The sequence below is a fragment of the Melanostigma gelatinosum genome (assembly GCF_949748355.1).
Source record: "Melanostigma gelatinosum genome assembly, chromosome: 13".
Lineage (NCBI taxonomy): Eukaryota > Metazoa > Chordata > Actinopteri > Perciformes > Zoarcidae > Melanostigma > Melanostigma gelatinosum.
In genome coordinates, this window is record NC_136646.1 from 13,974,913 (window position 1) to 13,992,851 (window position 17,939).

The 17,939-nt window shown below is 45.1% G+C and overlaps 1 protein-coding gene across 1 annotated transcript; it reads left to right on the plus strand.

Annotated features, from left to right (window-relative positions):
• Positions 1 to 1,302: 1,302 nt before the first annotated feature.
• Positions 1,303 to 15,124, plus strand: LOC306786328 (neurexophilin-1; the record flags this gene model as incomplete). Its single annotated transcript, XM_079281067.1, has 2 exons — positions 1,303 to 1,359; positions 14,351 to 15,124. 2 exons carry the CDS (start codon positions 1,303 to 1,305, stop codon positions 15,122 to 15,124), a joined length of 831 nt encoding a protein of 276 aa, XP_079137193.1.
• Between the last annotated feature and the right edge of the window lie 2,815 nt (positions 15,125 to 17,939).

Below are 17,939 nucleotides of genomic sequence, written 5' to 3' on the forward strand. Positions count from 1 at the left end.
ACATCCTCAGCTACCATATGACACAGGAGCTGTTGTGACAAGCAAAACGCACCCAGTCTTTCCCAATCAATGATTTCCACCCGCCCATTGTGATGATTACACTTACGTAATGACAGGCTTGGTGATGAGGAATGCCAAGAATGTTGTCAGAGGATTAGTGAGGCAGACTGAACAAAAATGATATCAGATATATTGGTTAGGGATTAGAAAATAGATGCAGATGCACTCATACAAGTGGAACAGATGTTTATTGTTGTGTAGCTACGAGTTATTGATTCGAATTATCTCTATCTTGATTGCACGCAGAATGAATTGAGTGGACGGCATCAGAGAAAGTGGCTGAAAGAGAGAAGGAGGGAGATGCTGGGTAGGTGGAGAGAGATAGAGATAAGGGAGGGGGGGAAAGAGAGAGAAAAGGGGGGAGAGAGAGAAGAGATTCCATGGCGAGAAAAGAGGAGTGGGAACACAAGGAGAGAGAGAGAGAGAGAGATAGAGAGATAGAGAGAGAGAGAGAGAGAGAGAGATAGAGAGAGAGATAGATAGAGAGAGATAGAGAGAGAGAGAGAGAGAGAGAGAGAGAGAGAGAGAGAGAGAGAGAGAGAGAGAGAGAGAGAGAGAGAGAGCGAGAGAGAGAGAGATAGAGAGAGAGAGAGAGAGAGCGAGAGAGAGAGACAGAGAGAGAGAGCGAGAGAGAGAGAGAGAGAGAGCGAGCGAGAGAGAGAGAGAGAGAGCGAGAGAGAGAGAGATAGAGAGAGAGAGAGAGCGAGAGAGAGAGAGCGAGAGAGAGAGAGAGAGAGAGAGAGAGAGGGAGTAGAAACTGTTAAAACGTGTGTTCTCTCTTGCCAGTCTCAGCATCGCTCAGTTTCTGCAGGAGGCTGCAGCTCCATCACTCCTGGATCTCCACTGGCACCAATGACCAGATAGCATCTCCAAGTCAACCCTCTTCACTCTGAGCTGGGATATATTTGTTTGTTTGCATGGATGATAACAGCCTACCGCACATTCATGGATTTCTCAAACAACAACTAATTTGACTCAAACCCGGGATTGGTAAAAAAAAAAAAAAAAAAAAAAGAGGCAAAAAGGGGGGGACTCCAAGTGGTTTCCACCGGTGTTTTAGGTTTGTGGAAGCTGCAGTTGAGCTCTGCCTTGGACATGGGACCGTGCGTCAGCCGAGAGGGATCCGGTGCCGGAGGAAGAACATCTTCCTGAAGGAGGAAAAACCCGTGTGCGGGAGTTTTGTTTTACATTTTTTGTGTATTTGCTACCGGGGAGGGGGAGCTGTGGGTTTTACGCGCCGGAATGATGCGTCCCAACCACGGCTTCATCCTGCTCCTCCTAAACGGAACCGCTTGTTTGGTAAGGAAAGAGTGGGAGCGGCGAAAAAGTCACACATGTAGTCTTTACGCGTCTTGCTCCGATTTACCTTTCATTAACCATGTAACACCTCGTAGCCTACCTGCGTCACGAGGAACGGCGAGGTGTCTGCACCCCCATTTGCACCATAAACTTACAAACTATAGAGAATATAAGTCAAATTCTGCTGACAAACATGTGGAAACGGTAACCGGGAGCTGAGGTGATGTTGGTCAAAATGATACATCACCAGACGTGCAGGTCATTTGCGTTTCTTGCAGAGATAATTATCGACTGTTGCGCTTCCAAACGCATTTGTGCTGATGTTTTGGGCTATTTTTGCGCAAACTTATAATTATGAAGTAAATAACATGTACGTTGACCCTGCTCGGCTCAGGTACGGCGGGTGCGCTATCACTATTCCCGGTGGATACTCGTGCTGGCAGCGCTTAAAGCTCACCATGCCGCCGGTGTCCATCTACAGTGTGCGTGATTTAGAGCCACATCAGCCTTTTAACCCAATATTCAGTCTACATGTGTGGGTGACTTGAAGGTATGTAACTGCACACGAAAGTCACAATTTCCACCTAAATAATTACACGGAAAGTGAGTTAAACTGCACCCAGCTTTTTTCTAACGCAAGAAAAGAAGCAAAATAAAAAATATATATGTTAAAGCTTTTCACCAGTTTGAGGGATGCACTGAGTGTACTTCAAAACGTGTGTGTGCCATCTGGCACACACAATATTTTTCATCAGATGTATTTGTAGCAAACCATAAGGTTGTAGAGTAATGCACATGTGGTTATACTGCGTGAGACTTAGGATCTATGCGATAGAGAGGATGGAGTACCACTTCATTAAGATAAGGCAAGCTGGTCTTCTTAGTTAAGTCTTTATTCTGAAGACTCTCACCGTCTTGTTAGATATGATTAAATACAGGATTTACACTGTGGGTGGGGAGATAACTTTGAACTGAATGACAATTTGCATCACAACCTCTATTCTCTATTGTGCTGGCTAATAATACATTAGGTAATACTAAAAAGCTAACCTAAATACGTGTTCTTCCCTAAGGACCCCCACTGACCTATAACACCAGATGTGTAAACATGAACTGGTCTGCAGTCTTAATATATCCAGCATTATATAACCATACTCCTCCTTTCATGTATACGCTCGCTAGATTTATTAAAAAGCAGCCTTTAATGAGAAATCAGCTCTTGATTCACATGAGAAAACTTGAACGCGCTTCTGCTCGGAAACCCCTGGGCTGAGTATCACAGAGCCCAGGAAATGAGCAAGCTCCCAAGAAAACAATAATACCCCAAAAAGAAAAATGTCAGTGCAGTGGAAATATTCAATTGTGGTTGAGTGCTTGTTTGATGCATCCGTTTGTGTCAGCATCCCTGAAAGGATGACCTTGTGGTTTCCATGTTAAAGTGTTCAGGTGCTCACAGGGAAGCAATGGGCCTTTTGGTGATTTGAGGTCTGACAGGCAGGTCTTGTAAAAGACTAAACACACACAGATGTATTTAGTCGGGAGACAGCTGTTTCAACAGATCTGCGAGAGAAGAGACCACACGGTGACTTCAAATTTTGGGGATGAGTGCCTTTTCAGCCATTGTATAATACAAGGGTGTGGGATAATAGCCTTAACACTGGCTCTTGTGTTGCCTTGGTTATGGGCGCTGCAGGGCTGCAGCCTAACCCAAAAGGTCTGCGGCTATTGATAATGATAATATAATTGGGCGTTTTCCTCCCTCTCCAGACCATGTATTGATGAAAAACGTACACGACGTCCCTCAGCAGGAGATCTTGGGTAATTCATTCGCCCTGTGACATTGATAAATTATGGAGCAATTACTAAATGAAGTAACTTTTTACTATGCAACAGCTTCGTGATTAATAATCGTATTAGCCTATGCATTAAAATTCGATTTGGATGATTTTCTGTTGTAATAGCTCCGCAATTCCCAGAGAGGGTTTGGGTCTCGAGGGGCCTTTACCACATGACTGCTAATATAGAGGACAATTAACACAAGGTGCCACTCCAGTTGTTGTTTATGTGATGAATGATGTGTCTCAAATGTTAATTATTCTCTGTGTTTGAATGGAGGGTTGTGAACAATATAAACCATCTCAGTTGCATAATTGACTGCTTGAGAAATTATGTTTATTTTTGGCAGCGGTCAGAGTTATTTTTCTTCTGTGGTGCTCGGCAAGCTGACTGGATTTGTTTTAGCGAACTCAGTGGCTAATATGCATATATCAGGATAATAATAATCTGTGGGATACTTACTGTAAGAGGATAGTTTGAAATTTAGTGTCCTTTCACTCGCGGCCAGTTGTTCGTTAAGCAGAGCCAAAGTGTTAAATATAGCTGCAATTAACGCTTATATTCATTACCAATTCATCCGCTTTTTAATTTAACAATGAATGGCTCATCGTTTGGTGTATAAAATGTCATAAAATTGTGAAAAGTGCTCATCAGCAAGCGTCACATTTAAGAAGATTGAATATCAAATGTTTGATTTTTGCTAGAAAGTCCACCGAAACGATAAAGCAATCATCAGAAATGATCAGTTTTAATTGTAATGTAAAAGTTGCAGTCTTTTTAAGTGCAATATATCACTGAGCAGATGCGGCAGATGCAAGGTGAACTGAGCTCACACCATATGCAGAGGAATGTTACAGGAGAGACGTTGACACATTGAAAATAGAGCGTGAAGAGTGGTGATGAGGGAAGTGAGAGGCGGCGTGGATAAAGAGCGAAAAAAAATAAAGGAATAAGTTTAAAAATCTGCCTCAGAGGTTTATACACCTCATTGACAGTCATCACAGATTCTTTCTTCCCTTTGCACAAACGCATCCGAGAAAATGCAGTTAATCCACATATAATTACAACTGCAGCAGTATGGCTGAACCGTTCACAGCACGAGGTTTACAATCTGAATCCACACACCAGCTGCTGAGATCTGGGAGGGCCGAGGTCAACAATCGAAATCACAAACCAACAGAAGAGTGAAGTGCCACAGAACAGGCCATTGAACCCGACTGCGCCAGTGAACTCCCTCTCCCCTGCAGTTACTCCAAAATCACACCACTTTCCCTCCAAGCAAATATTCATTCTTAATCAACCTCGGTCTGGTCATTTCAACAACATCTTTTAAATGTATTTCTACTTTCACTCAGCACTCCACAAGGAGACACAAATGTTTGCGCCTAATACACCTGCCCCGCCATCGAAAGAGCTTATTAATGATCGAATTCTGACCTCGCATGTGCTGCAACCTTCATGTGCAGCTGAAGACCGCTGGGGATGCAGGCGCTCGGCTCTTCATGCATCCTCATGGCGAGCTCACAGCTGCTCGTTCACACAGGTAGCCTCTCTGTGGCCATGAGAGACAGGACGGCTTTATACTCCCTCTGATTGCTTTCAGTGCACATGCAGACGCTGACCATCGTGCCCTGAACAGAATGCCGGTTTTTCCCAGATTGAATTTCAATGAAGACATTTGTATATATGCCACGGTGTCTGTGCATGGAGGTAGTTTGAATATATAAAGAAAACATTACACTTGTATGAATTTGCAAACAAGGACCCAGCGCTGTTACAGTATGTTTTTTCACATTTACTTTCACCCTCTATTTGACAGTTGTCATCAGCAAGGACACTTATTTCATACGTCAATTAAATACAAACACTTTTCTTACATTGACAGCCTCACAGAGCCGAAATCCCTTTCGTGACAAACAGGGCATTGTGATCAGGCTGTACAGAGAGCACCACAGCAATGGGACACTTGAATCACAACATAGCAGTTCAACGACAAAGACGACAAAAGGCTCAATCGACGCAAAGGTGCCTGTAGTTTGTCTGGAAACTCCACCAGACAGCACTGTGCAAACCTTGAGTGTTTGAGTGTGAAAAGCAGCGGCTGCCCTGCGCTAATTCTAACCTCATCTCTGCGTTTTTGGCCAGTCACAAAGCCTTAGATGTATGCTTCTTAGGGGCTGACCTTGTCCACCCTCATACATCCCCGGTGAAGCAGAAATACCAGCTTAATGCTGAGAAAACAAATCGAAAAAACTCACTGTCTGATATTGCACGCAGACACAAATGTGAGACAGCAGCAGCAGCAGCAGCAGCAGCAGAGTGAATTCCTTGTTTTTGTTTTGGGCTTCCTCGCTCTCTTGAGTCTGCCTCTTTGCCATCACTGTTGCAATCTGCATGTCAGAGCTCATAAGCTTCCACTCTCCACCTCACATCCCACACAGATGCAGGAAACCCATTCAAATTTGTAACATTTCTATCATAAGGGAGAGTTGAGCTGCAGAACCGCAGTGGAAGCAGACAGACAGTTAATTGTGCCGACGACGTCTGTCGCCTTCTTTCCCCCATAAGGGGGTGATTTGAGAGGGACGGTTATGACGTCATGGCATCTCCATCATGAGTAGCACAATCATTTTGCGAGCCATTGTTATAACGATTGCATTGTCTTATAGTTTTATCTTGTGTATGATACAGTAACCACAATGGTGCCCATTTATAGAGCAGCAATGATTAGTTGGTAGTCAGTCAACATAAGATATTTCAGCAACTATTTTGATGAACCGCTTCCAGCTTCTCAAAATGTGTTTTTTCCTTTGTCTTATAGAACAGTCAAATGTATATCTTTAGGTTTTAGACTGTTAGTGGGACAAAACAAGCAAAAAGAACACTGCACATTTTAGAGATAAAACGAAATTAATCAAGAAAATAATCGTTCGTTATGTAGATATATAGATAATAAAACTAGTTCTTGATTGCAGCCATACCCATTGTACCAGTTCTGCCACGGCCATTGTTTTCCGAATCCTCAAACGGCCCATTGTTCAGTTTATCATTTCAAAAACACTCAGCTTCGGCCATGACATTTATGAATGCCAACTGCTTGTACCCTTTTATTGTGGATCTACATTTATGAAAGAATTTCACTCAGCAGAGATTTAGAGTGGACAATAATTCATTACATGGTGCGTGATGAGATGAATAGACCCCGCCGTGACGTAGTCTATAGTCCAGACACTGGTGGTGGTGGTGAAGGGAGTTGGATGAAGATCTGATGATGGGATATGATGGGGGAGGATGGTCGCAGCGGTTCGTACTGACATGACAACTGACAGCTGCGGAGAGGAAAATAGTTTTCCTAATTTGACAGCAACGATATGATTGGCTGAGGGAGATCGTGGAAAAATCTGGTCGGTTTAACTTGGAATGAACGCCCATAGGGAGCTGAGACAGACTTCCACATCAGCTTCATTTTGTTTGCACAGATATCTGCATGATTGTTGTTTGACTCCTTAAATTGGACGTGTACTCTTGAAGCCACATAATTGGCCCCTTAGCTTTTTTTGGGCTCTGCCAGCCCATCTGGTGTACCTGTATGATTGGGTTTTAAGCTATTTCACTCAAACCTTTCTTTTCTAACGTTGATTTCTTTTTCGTGTTGATCAAATAAACAACCCAACAACGAGCAATCATAAAAACAACACATAAACACGTAGAAGCGGCCAATGAGCAGTGTTATAATGGACGACCTCGTGGCCTCCTGCCTGTGGTGTAAAACAGCTTGAGTTATGCACAACCACAGCAAGAGTGACCCCAGAGGTGCACCCCTTCCCTCCTGACCACCCGCTGAGGAAGCCGGCAGGGGAACGCCTCCCCTCCTCCTCCTCCCCCCTCAGGCTCCCAGCAGCCCCACAGGCAGAGAGAGCCTGAGGGAGAGGAAAGCATGCTCCCTGACACACTGACAGCCCTTCAAAGTGAAGCGCCGCGCTGAGACAGAACACGTTGTCTGCTCAAAACCAGCACATTGCTCTCTGGGAGACTGCAGGCGAGAGGGAGCAGATCCTGGAAGACTATCTGTAGGTTTTGTCTGCTGGTTCGGATGGTGGAGGGTGGATTACAGTGCGCAGCTTAAAGACAAATGATTCGTCGCCTTGGGTAGAATGAGTGGGTAAAACTCCCAGGGGATCCAGATAAAGATGCGCTTGACTTTCACATGAAGGAATAACTAAGGGTGGGGAAATCCATAACAGACGTTTTAATTTCAGAGAGCTTCTGCTGTAACTGACACAAGCAGTTTTACTGCGTTGTGAAAATGTTACGGAAAGTGTCAATATAGACAGAAATTTTCATCTTTTCAAGTCGGCATCCAAACAATGTTAGAAAAGGCGCTGTGGGACCAGGGTACGTGGGTTGATTTGAACGGGGGGGGGACATCAGGCTGTCAGTGCAGTTTAACACCGAAGGAGACTCGGGCTTCACCTCATCGCGGTGTGACTGGAGCCGCCGGGTACCACATCAGGATGAGGCCGCGGTGCAAGAGCCCATTTATATTCTCTCGCAATCTGTAAACAGTCTGTTCTGCATGAATGAACACGTAGTGTGCAGCTCACCAGCGTGTTGCCCAGTGATGCTACAGTGATCTTCAGAGTCAGAGTGGTGCACATGTCCAGACGAGGCCCGCTGAGGGTCTTTTGGGGGTTTCCAATTAAAGCACTGTTTCAAGTACGATAAATGCACAATACAAACATTTATTTCTTTGTTGCAGAGTCATTTCTGAATTGAATTGAGAATGCATTTCCTTGGAATATAAGAGGACAGCAATTATCTCAATCTTTATTTATCCAGCAGTCATACACACAGTCACCCTCTGAGGAGCTGTAGTGGTTTCTATTTATGTGGAAAGGTTCGCTGACCTTTAAGCGCAAACAGATGTTTTTGTCAGTTCATTAAAAAGTAACATGTTCACCACACTGTTACCTGTGTGGTAAAGGTCTTGGTTAGGTTTAGGCGACATTAGCTGTTCGGTTAATGCGACGTTTCATTTCGTGGGATATCTACGAATTAGGACGCATTCTTTTTCATAAGGTATAGATAGAAAATGCTGGATGAGACCGGCCTGGTTAATGTTTAGGAAAGATTGCGTTCATGGTTAAAAGAAACCAACATCGAACTCTTGGAAGGAGACACAGCGCGACCACAGTACAACGTCGTTTCCTCTGGTTGACGCCCTACTGCAGATGAGAGGGACTGCAGTTCACACCTGTTGTCAGGATGCGTGTCAAATGTTTCGCAAGTAAGCACTTGTGATCAGATTTCACTTCCCTGCTCACATTTGGTGTTAGAGAATGCTGCTGAACAGAAAAAAAGGTTAGACTTCAGCTAAAGGAGCAGATTGCTGCGTTGGTTTGGTGCTTCGCTGTTGTCAGAGAGCTGTGTGGCAGGTCGCAGTCCTATTATGTTGCAGCCTGCAAAGCTAAGCAGAGCTTCGAACCTATTAAAGATGCCTTGCATTCGTGTTCACCGTACAAATGTGAACACGTCTGTCAACCACATCCATATTTAAATGTGTCCAGTAACGGCCTTTCGGTGCTGCTTTCAACGTTAATCCGTTCACACAGTTACACCTTAGTTGCATTCTTTTGCTGGGGATTGAAACTTGTAACTGTTCAGGTATTCGTTCTTTCGAGTTCTACGTGTCAAACTCCAACAGAAAGACTGGAGCATTAAGTCAGACAGCCGGCCTTGATAAGACGGCACTCAATTGAAGTTTCTCGTACCTGAACCTCCATTAGACAATGGCAGCGTCCTTCCAGCTTTTACGAGACAGGTGTGAATGATGTAGCAGCGCTTAAAGCTCTGCCCCATCAGTGCAGGCTTTATGTCCTGCTCCCTGGAGCCAAATTGAGGAGAACCCGGGGAGGAACAGTCCCTCTCTGCTCCCTCCTTGCACCGACTTCTTGTCAATATCCTGTTAATGTAAAAAGTTTGATCGTCAATTCAGAGCCCGGCTTCTCTCTGAGCATACAAAATGAGCCCAACTCCACTGGGACCGCACAACCGAACCTGTCCAAAATGAGCAGGTGGAGGATTAAAGAATAGATCGGGACAAGAGTTTAGAATAAAAAGATTCAGTGTCGAGAGTGTGTTCACCGACTGTAGATCTAAGCTCACCCCCAAGAAGCTGGAGTAAATTATTCATTAAGACTCAAATGGCTTGTTTCTTGTGAAATTACCTTTCCCTCCCTCACCTCTTCTAGGATCTACACTAGCCAGAAGAATAATTAGTTATAAGGGCACAGCCATTTTCAGACTTTAATCATGTAACAGAGAAGTCTCCTGCAGTGAGCATATTGGATCTGGAAACAGGGAGAGCAGACAGAGAGCGGAAAAAAGAATAAAGCATTGACGAACACTTAAGAAATCTGAGCTGCCTGGGTCTTTAATTAAAACTGTATGTCATATTATAGATGAAGAAAATGTTCAATTCAACAGCCAAATAAAAATGGAGTGCTTATTGAACTTGTCAGATCCCCATGACAAGCACATGCTTTCAGCCCCGCTGGGTGGCTCTACAGGAAGATTCCTCTGTATTAATCAATTCATTTACTTTAATCCAGATGAAAAATCCAAAAAAAATACAATTTCAAACTCAGAACAAACATCACACCGAAGAGATACATACAGTACACAGTCGAGTGAGCATGTTTTTAATCATCGGAATAGTCTGAAGCGTAAATAAATGTTGAATTGTACGTCATGTAACCTGCTACATGACCTAATGATGACCTAAACATTGATACATTGTCACATACAAAATCTATTTTTAATGTCTTTTTAACACTCCTACAACTATGTAAAATGCCATTACAGGTGCAAGTCAAACCCCTTTATGAAGCTGGGTTTTTGACCACTTGGGGGCAGCGTAAACGACAGAATGTCACCTTTTACACTGAACTTTTTAACAAACGGTGGTGTATTTACAGAGCAACATAAGCATTGATTTGGAGTCGTGCTTTTGGCCACCTGACGTAAATCCAATATTCCCTCTCTTTTTAGCTCCAGTTTGGTCTCTACCAACTCCCGAAGGAAATATCGGGCTCTTTAGCTGCTAAACCCTCCACTATGTTCACCAGTTATTAACTTTTCTTCGGCGCTATAAGAGCGGTGCAACTGAACGAAATCCGCAAAGCTTTGGGCCAAAACAACAAACGAGCTGAGAGACACTCGATCGCTCTGAGGGGAACTGCAAAGTCAGATGATGATTCTCCGTCGGTTCATCACTTTGAAGGACACAATTATACAAAAAGGGGACAAACAGCAAATTCTCATTTTCTTTTTGCCAGAAAAATTACTTTAACGATGAATCATCCTAAACAATAATCGTTTTAGCTCCAGTCTCCACCTCTTTGACGTAAAACGTGTGCAGCTCTTGGAGGGATGTCTGCAACCTTCATTCAGATGAAACCAGTAGAGTCTGAATGATCAAACTGAAGTGGGAGTGTAATCTTGGAACAACATCCTTTGGTTGACACACTGGTCTGTCACCTCTGAGAGAGTTATAGCACTGGTTTGGACATGATGGCCGTAGTGTGCCTCTGTCACCAGGGGGAAAAGGGGTTAAAAGGGTGTACCTGTCACTGTAACAGTCTGATTATTGCCTGTGGAGCTGGCAGGCTTGTGAGGATCACTCCCTTCCCCACACTCCCTGCTGGGAGAGAGGCCTGGGGCCTGTGCTCACTGAGGCTGAATGACTCACAATTACCACAGCGACGGAGCCTGCAGCCACCTCCCATTCTCTCCAGCCGTTTCACTGACTCACTTAGCGCACATGACAAATGACAAAATCACCCCGAACCTCCGCCCCCTCACTAAGACCCGATTGCCCATCGCCCACACTTTGCCTACATTACTTAAAGCTGCGATACATCTTGCCAAGCTTCATGAAACTAACTTTGTCTGAAAGTAACTTCTGGACTTTTAAAAGCAACATTTTACGATGTCACACGACGTAGTTGGTGCATATTTTAGTATGGCAGAGTGAACAGCAAACCTTTGACATTAAAGCTGTAATTGTTGAAATACAAAAAACAATTGAACCCAACAAAACACTTGCTTAATGTAACAACACGGGGAACTGAAAAATAGATATTATTTGAGGTGCATCGTCAAAGGATGACTTCTTGTACTGTGTTTTAAATATGAAAGCAAGTGGGCGGTATAAATACCCAAAGCACCCCACATTAGTGCTCAACTGTTAACAAAACAATGTCGAGGTGTGCATGCTTAAATGTGAGAATATTCCACCACCGTGAAGCAATGCATTCATCTTGTAACACTGTGAAAACAACAGTGAACTCAAGGGGTTTCCTCCGCCATCTCAACTTGCTTACATTGCACAAGTGGAAGGAGGGACGCATGCTGATAGTTAAATCTTACACCTCATATACTTCCCCCAGTTAAATGCAGAGTGGCGAGAGAGTTGTAGCAGTATGCAGTTTTTGTTCAGAGTGGAGTGTAAAACTAGTGATTGTTATAATATTTAATGATGAAAAATAACTTGCGCGCTGCAGTGGAACATGTGACCTCTGCGAGCTCAGCGTTGCGTTGATTGTCCACTAGATCTCCAAGGGTTTGAAAACGGGCAAAGAGTATCTTGAAAGTGATACTACACCTTATTTGCCTGCAGAGATTAAACCACAACTGCGTTTAAAAGCATCACGGTGGTGTGGACAGCAGTGTGTGCGCTCTCACTGAAGTCATAATTGCAGCTCGGGCTCAGTTTTCAGTTCTTTTTTTTTCAGAGCCACATTAAGCCCATTTAAAAATGTGTCTTTGACAATGATGCTGCACACAATCTGAATCTGACACCTCCAACATTGCCAGCCACTTAAATCTTCTGTTCAACAATAACACACGTCTCACTTCACCCCCCCCCCCCTACTGCAGCCTGGCCTCTCAGGCTTTCTAATGAAGACTGTGCAGAAGAGAGGGAGGCATGCCTTGCTCAATACCGCATAGGTTTCTGCAATATGTTTTTGCGCCGATACGAGTGTTGGCGCCATCTGAGAGTCACTCTAGACAAGCGGCGGTGTTGGCAAAATGATCAGGATCTTAAAAGCAAGGGGCAGTTTTATAGAAATCAAGATTGACCGATTTTTCAGGAACCCTAAAGGGCCTTTTTGATGGACACCGCAGGGGCTCTGAAGTGTTATCTGGGGAGGCGGGCAGAGTGCTAGCCTCTGTGCTGCGAAGAGAAATCAAACACAAACTAGTCCTTCAATAAGAGCTGTGGGGAATGGTGCATTTGTCATCAAAGTCATCCTGCCCGGCCTCAACTCCCCCTTTTGAAAAAAAACAAAGATCCGAAATCTGAAAAGATTAAAAACAATATGTCTTCATCTTATCCAATTGTCTTTGTTCATAATGAATGACTTTGGGATTCTCAAAGAAGCTATGAGAACTCTCTGATTCAAGAGGAAGGAATAGTATTATTGGCCCCCGTGGGGAGACTGAAGGATGTGAGCGGCGGTGTAGCGTAGCAGCAGGTAACTGGAGGAGAGGGCGCCTGGCTTCTAACACCCTCGTGGTAATAGGGCCAGATTAGAGGAAGAAGGTGGGGTCCTCTCATTTGAGTCCAAACCCCAGACCACAACCACATCAGCGGGAATCCTCGCAAAGGCATTGAAATGCGATACACGTTGTTATGAAAGGAAATACATGTTTTTAGAGAGACAGACAATCAATACCGCTGACTGACTGCAACGCAAGTGAACAGATCTGAGCCGGATTGAAAACCCTGCAGAATACAAATGAGTCAGACTTAATAATCCTGACTAAGCCTGTATAAGGAAGCCCTTGCAGTCAAGACAGTAGATGGATCAGAGCACAGACAGGAGTGCATGAATTATGCATCATCTTAAAATCTCTGCGGGTACAGAGCGCACATACACAAACGTATCCCGCATTTGCATCACTTGTTGTTCACGTTTACAACTCAAAATTCCCAAAAAACAAACGACGCGTGCGTTTGTGTGTGTCCTCCCCTGCCATATCCAAAGAACACAATAATGCTGTGGACTTCAATGGCGCATTTGACAGGAGCTGTTAATCGATCATTACCGTGAAATAATTAGCCATTACTTTGCTCTTACGTTCACACACTCGTCACACATCTACTGCTGAGCACAGCAGCACTGTCTTATCTCCCTCCCCCCCCCCTCCCGTCAGCTGATGTTAACATCTGACAGCTTTGTGTATGTGCCGATACAGATTCTTTTCTTCAATTAAAAAAGTCTTAATTGGACATTACACTTCATTCTTCGGTCCCCCGCTTGCCCGCCTCCCCGTCCACAAACACTTTGATCCCTCGACCAAATCTTTCGAGGCAATAATAGTTCCCCCTGTTTTTCAGCCTCACACCGCAGTCTAAAGAAGCAAAAAGCTTAGTCTGCTCTCTACTTTGAGTTTCTCCCTTTAAGATTTTATACAGGGACAATTTCTCTCCCCAATTCGATGATCTTCAAGTGACCTCATGTGGCTTCATTTGACTGAAAATGAGATGAAACATTCATATGGCACCACGGATGATGTTTAGGGAATGTAGAAATGGTTCATCCGGACACTTTATGAACACATAAATCAACCTCCAACCTCTGTTGTCAGAGAAACAACCTTAGAAAGCATTTCGTAATGACAGAGTGTTTTACAGGATTATAGACTTTGTAGAAAATTGTCCGCCCTCACAAATATTGATTAAACTGCCCAAGACCACAGGAGTAACGCACTTTATGTGAATTCAGTTTTGGTGTGGATTTTCTGTTTGAATCTATTCTTTGATCCCTCTGGCCCCGAAGGAGGCATACGAGGGAGCTTAGGGAATTACACCGGCTCTGTGAAAACTAGACATAAAGGAGCATTTTCTCTCATGGCCGGGGTAAACAAAAGAATGTAATAATAGCAATACCTGCAGAACTTCAACCATTTATTTATATATATATAACATTGATAGAATGTCACGGTTACTACCAGTAGAGGTGTGAACAGCAAATTAAGTATCGATTAAGCCTTTAATTTGTTTTCTGTCCACCCTACCCTGCTGATAACTGCCTACTTTCTCTCTCTATTTTCTCCTTCAATCCCCACCTCCACCTCCTCTCTCTAGGTGGCCTTGGGTCAAGAAGACGACTCCTCCAGCCCCAAGAGCTCTTCAGACGACTCCCCCAAGACGGTGGGCCTCCTGAGCGGGCAGGCTCCCCTCTCGCCCCTGAGCCGCTGGATGCTTCACAGTAAGAGCAGAGCTGCTAACACCACCTCTCTGGAGCTGCCCTACCGCTCCCCGGTCCCTTTCTCCAAGCAGGAGTTTTCTAAACAGGAGTTCTGGGAGATGTTGGGGAGCGACCTGCTCAAACCCGACGCCTCCAGCTCCAGGGTCAAGCGGCGGCCCATCGTTAAGACCGGCAAGTTCAAGAAGATGTTTGGCTGGGGAGACTTCTATTCCAATATCAAGACGGTGAGGCTGAACCTGCTGATCACCGGCAAGATTGTGGACCACGGCAACGGCACGTTCAGCGTCTACTTCCGCCACAACTCCACGGGCCAGGGCAACATCTCCGTCAGCCTGGTGCCACCCGTCAAGGCGGTGGAGTTTGACCTGGAGCGCCAGAGCGTGGTCTACCCTAAGGACTCAAAGATCTTCAACTGCCGTGTGGACTATGAGAAGGTGGATCGCAGCAAGCGCACCTCGCTGTGCAACTACGACCCGTCCAAGACCTGCTTCCAGGAGCAGATTCAGAGCCACGTGTCCTGGATTTGCTCAAAGCCTTTTAAGGTCATCTGTATCTACATTTCCTTCTACAGCACGGACTACCGCCTGGTCCAGAAGGTTTGCCCGGACTACAACTACCATAACGAGATGCCCTACCTGCCCTCGGGCTAGACTTGGAGGGGGGAGAGGAGAGGTGGGAGGGGAGAGGAAAAGGGGGGTGAGTCGGAGTGACTGCAAACACATGAGGAGAAAACCAGGGCTGTGAATCGTCCTAAATGCCATCGTGGCAGCAAGACACCTGAAACTAAAAAACCCCTCTCTGTAGCCTGACTATTGTAAGATGTAAAAACATATATGCAAAACAGAAACGACAGTATGCAGATGATGAGGCATTTGGAATGCATAACTGCAGCATTCATTAACTGGACTGGTGGTGAAAATCAAACACGCACATTCTTACCTCAATCCAGTTTCCAAATGCCAACTTCTCGCCAGCTAACTCTCTTGCATTCAGTCCTTTGTGAATGTGGTCTGAATGTCCTTTTAATCGTCCTTTACTACATCGCTCTCTTTTGAAAAGTCACAAGGCAGCATTTCCAGTGAAAGCGTTCATTTAAATGCTGCGATACGAGTCACTGGAGTGCTGTGTACAAATTCAGACTTATTACAAACATATTAACAGCGTTTCACAGCACACGCTGTAAATGACGAAAACAAAGTGTGTGTTTGTCTCACAAAGAGCAGATGAATGTAAAGTGTAACCAGCCACACGATCATTTGGGTCACACTCAAAGTATTTTTCAAGGGGCATCTTTTTATTTATGTGAACTTTAAGTCCGTCCCAAAACTAGTTCCTCTTCCTACCCATCTGCTGCTGTACATTGTCAATGTGTTGTTTACGTTTGCAGCCTGCCAAATCAAATCATATTCTCTTCGTCACGTCAACTCCATTTCAATAAATGAGGGATTCGAGGAAGGGAGAGAAAAAAATTCCAAAAATTTCCAAGAAAAAGCAATTCAAGGATTCTGGGTAAGGGCTTAAGACAAGTTCAGTGCGAGGGAAATAACTCGATTCTGCATAGAGATACAATTGGCCCTCCATACTTGAGAGAGAGAGAGAGAGAGAGAGAGAGAGAGAGAGAGAGAGAGAGAGAGAGAGAGAGAGAGAGAGAGAGGTGGGGGAATGAGAGAGGAAAAGATTCAGTGAGCTGTTTTAATTAAAGTGGAGAAGGAGACTTAGAGTATGCAGCTCCTTCTATTGTCCCCTCTGTATGAAAAAGATTACATTTTGTTGCCGTCAGGATTCCTGATTTCACGCCTTGATAGCTTTGACTGTGTGAGGCAGATTGCTCTCTCCCGACAAATACTGTGTTCTCTAAAGTCGGCCCGTTATCCTGAATAAATGAAAATATTATCATAATAATTACATATAATTTAATCTCCTTTAGAACTAATTAAGGTTTCAACGAGAGGGCGAGATGTGTTCCTAGAAATCAAGTCAGCGGGAAGGAGACTGAGAGGACGTTCTCGGGCACATTGGTGTTTTTTCTGCCTGAAGCCGGCAGCCAAAGCTCAGCCCAGAGTTAACTGCTCTCATTACGATAAATGGCCACTGGCTGGCCCATCTCATGTTGCTCTCACAAACAATACCAGGGGAGAGAAGTGCACACAATGGAGCCACGAATTATAGCCTGACATGCTGTTGGCGGGAGGGCACAATGACTTTTGTTTTGGTGAACAGTCACAAGACAGGTGTGGAGAGTCATTAAACCGGTTTGATGCTAATGTGCTGTGATGTCAGCGATTCAGCCAGTGTTTGTGCACACTTGGCTTGGACTGTGCAGCGATGTCCCGGGTGGACCCGGACAGCAGTGCGTGGTCACCATGGGGGGGGGGGGGGGGGGGGGGGGGGGTGCATGAGGCCAGATATAATTGCATCACCTTGGCAGCTCTGTGTGAGATTGAGCAGGAGGAGTAGGAGGGGTAACACAAAGTCGCAGGGCTAAAGACAGTAACAAAGACCTGTAGATCTGCACATCAAAGCTCTGTGTTTGGGGGAGGGGGGGGTGTGTGTCTGGGGACAGACAGCCATGATTGAGGCTGTTCATCTGTCTCCTCTTGCATGTGATTGTTTTCTCACAATCAGAATCCGCAACTGAGGGGATTTTCCTAAAGAGGCGACCATCAATCGGAGTGCAGACTATGAGAAAAGCTTGAGCAGATTCTAAATTCCTGCCACATCATAGTAATGCAGTATTTATTTGAAAACACGCATAAAGAGTCCCAGTGGAACATGCAATATAGATGTAGGTCCTGTCTGCTGGATGACATACAGGCTTGTAAAATGCATTTCAACCAGCATGAATGAACCACTGCCTCTTGCTCTGTTCATTCACTCCCTCATCCTCCATCTCTCTCTGCCCCTTTCCCCTCCATGCGTGTTACTCAGCCACATGCCCCGCCGTTGTCCTCTCTCCCCCCGTGCGTGACCCGGCTCACTGGCCTAAGCCTCCACGCCCCCTCTACCTCCTTTACCCTGGCGTTGAACCCCGCTGTGGGTAGTTCCTCACTGCTGCCCCTCCCGCCCAGCGCTGAGCTGAGCTGGCTAATCTCTGTGAGCTTAATGCCGAACATCAGCGGCGAGAACACCCCCTCTCTCCTTCTCGATCTATCTATTTCTCTCTATATCTATATACCATCAAACAAATGCGTGTGCACACACAGTCTTAAGATGTTCTGGTTTAGGTATTTCCCCCTCTCCTGTTCAAAGCGTTTTACATAAGCCCCTGGATTGTGAGGACAAGAAATCTCCTCGAGAGCATGCCAACGGAGTGCCCGACACAGATACGCCTCAGTAACCTCAATACTCCTCTCCTCGCCTCCGGCAGGGCGTCCGGTGAGGAGCTGGATACTCACACATGTTGGAATCAAAGCTGGGCAACATGAGCCCACGGCACTGAACTGGTGTAGAAAAAAACCAGCACAC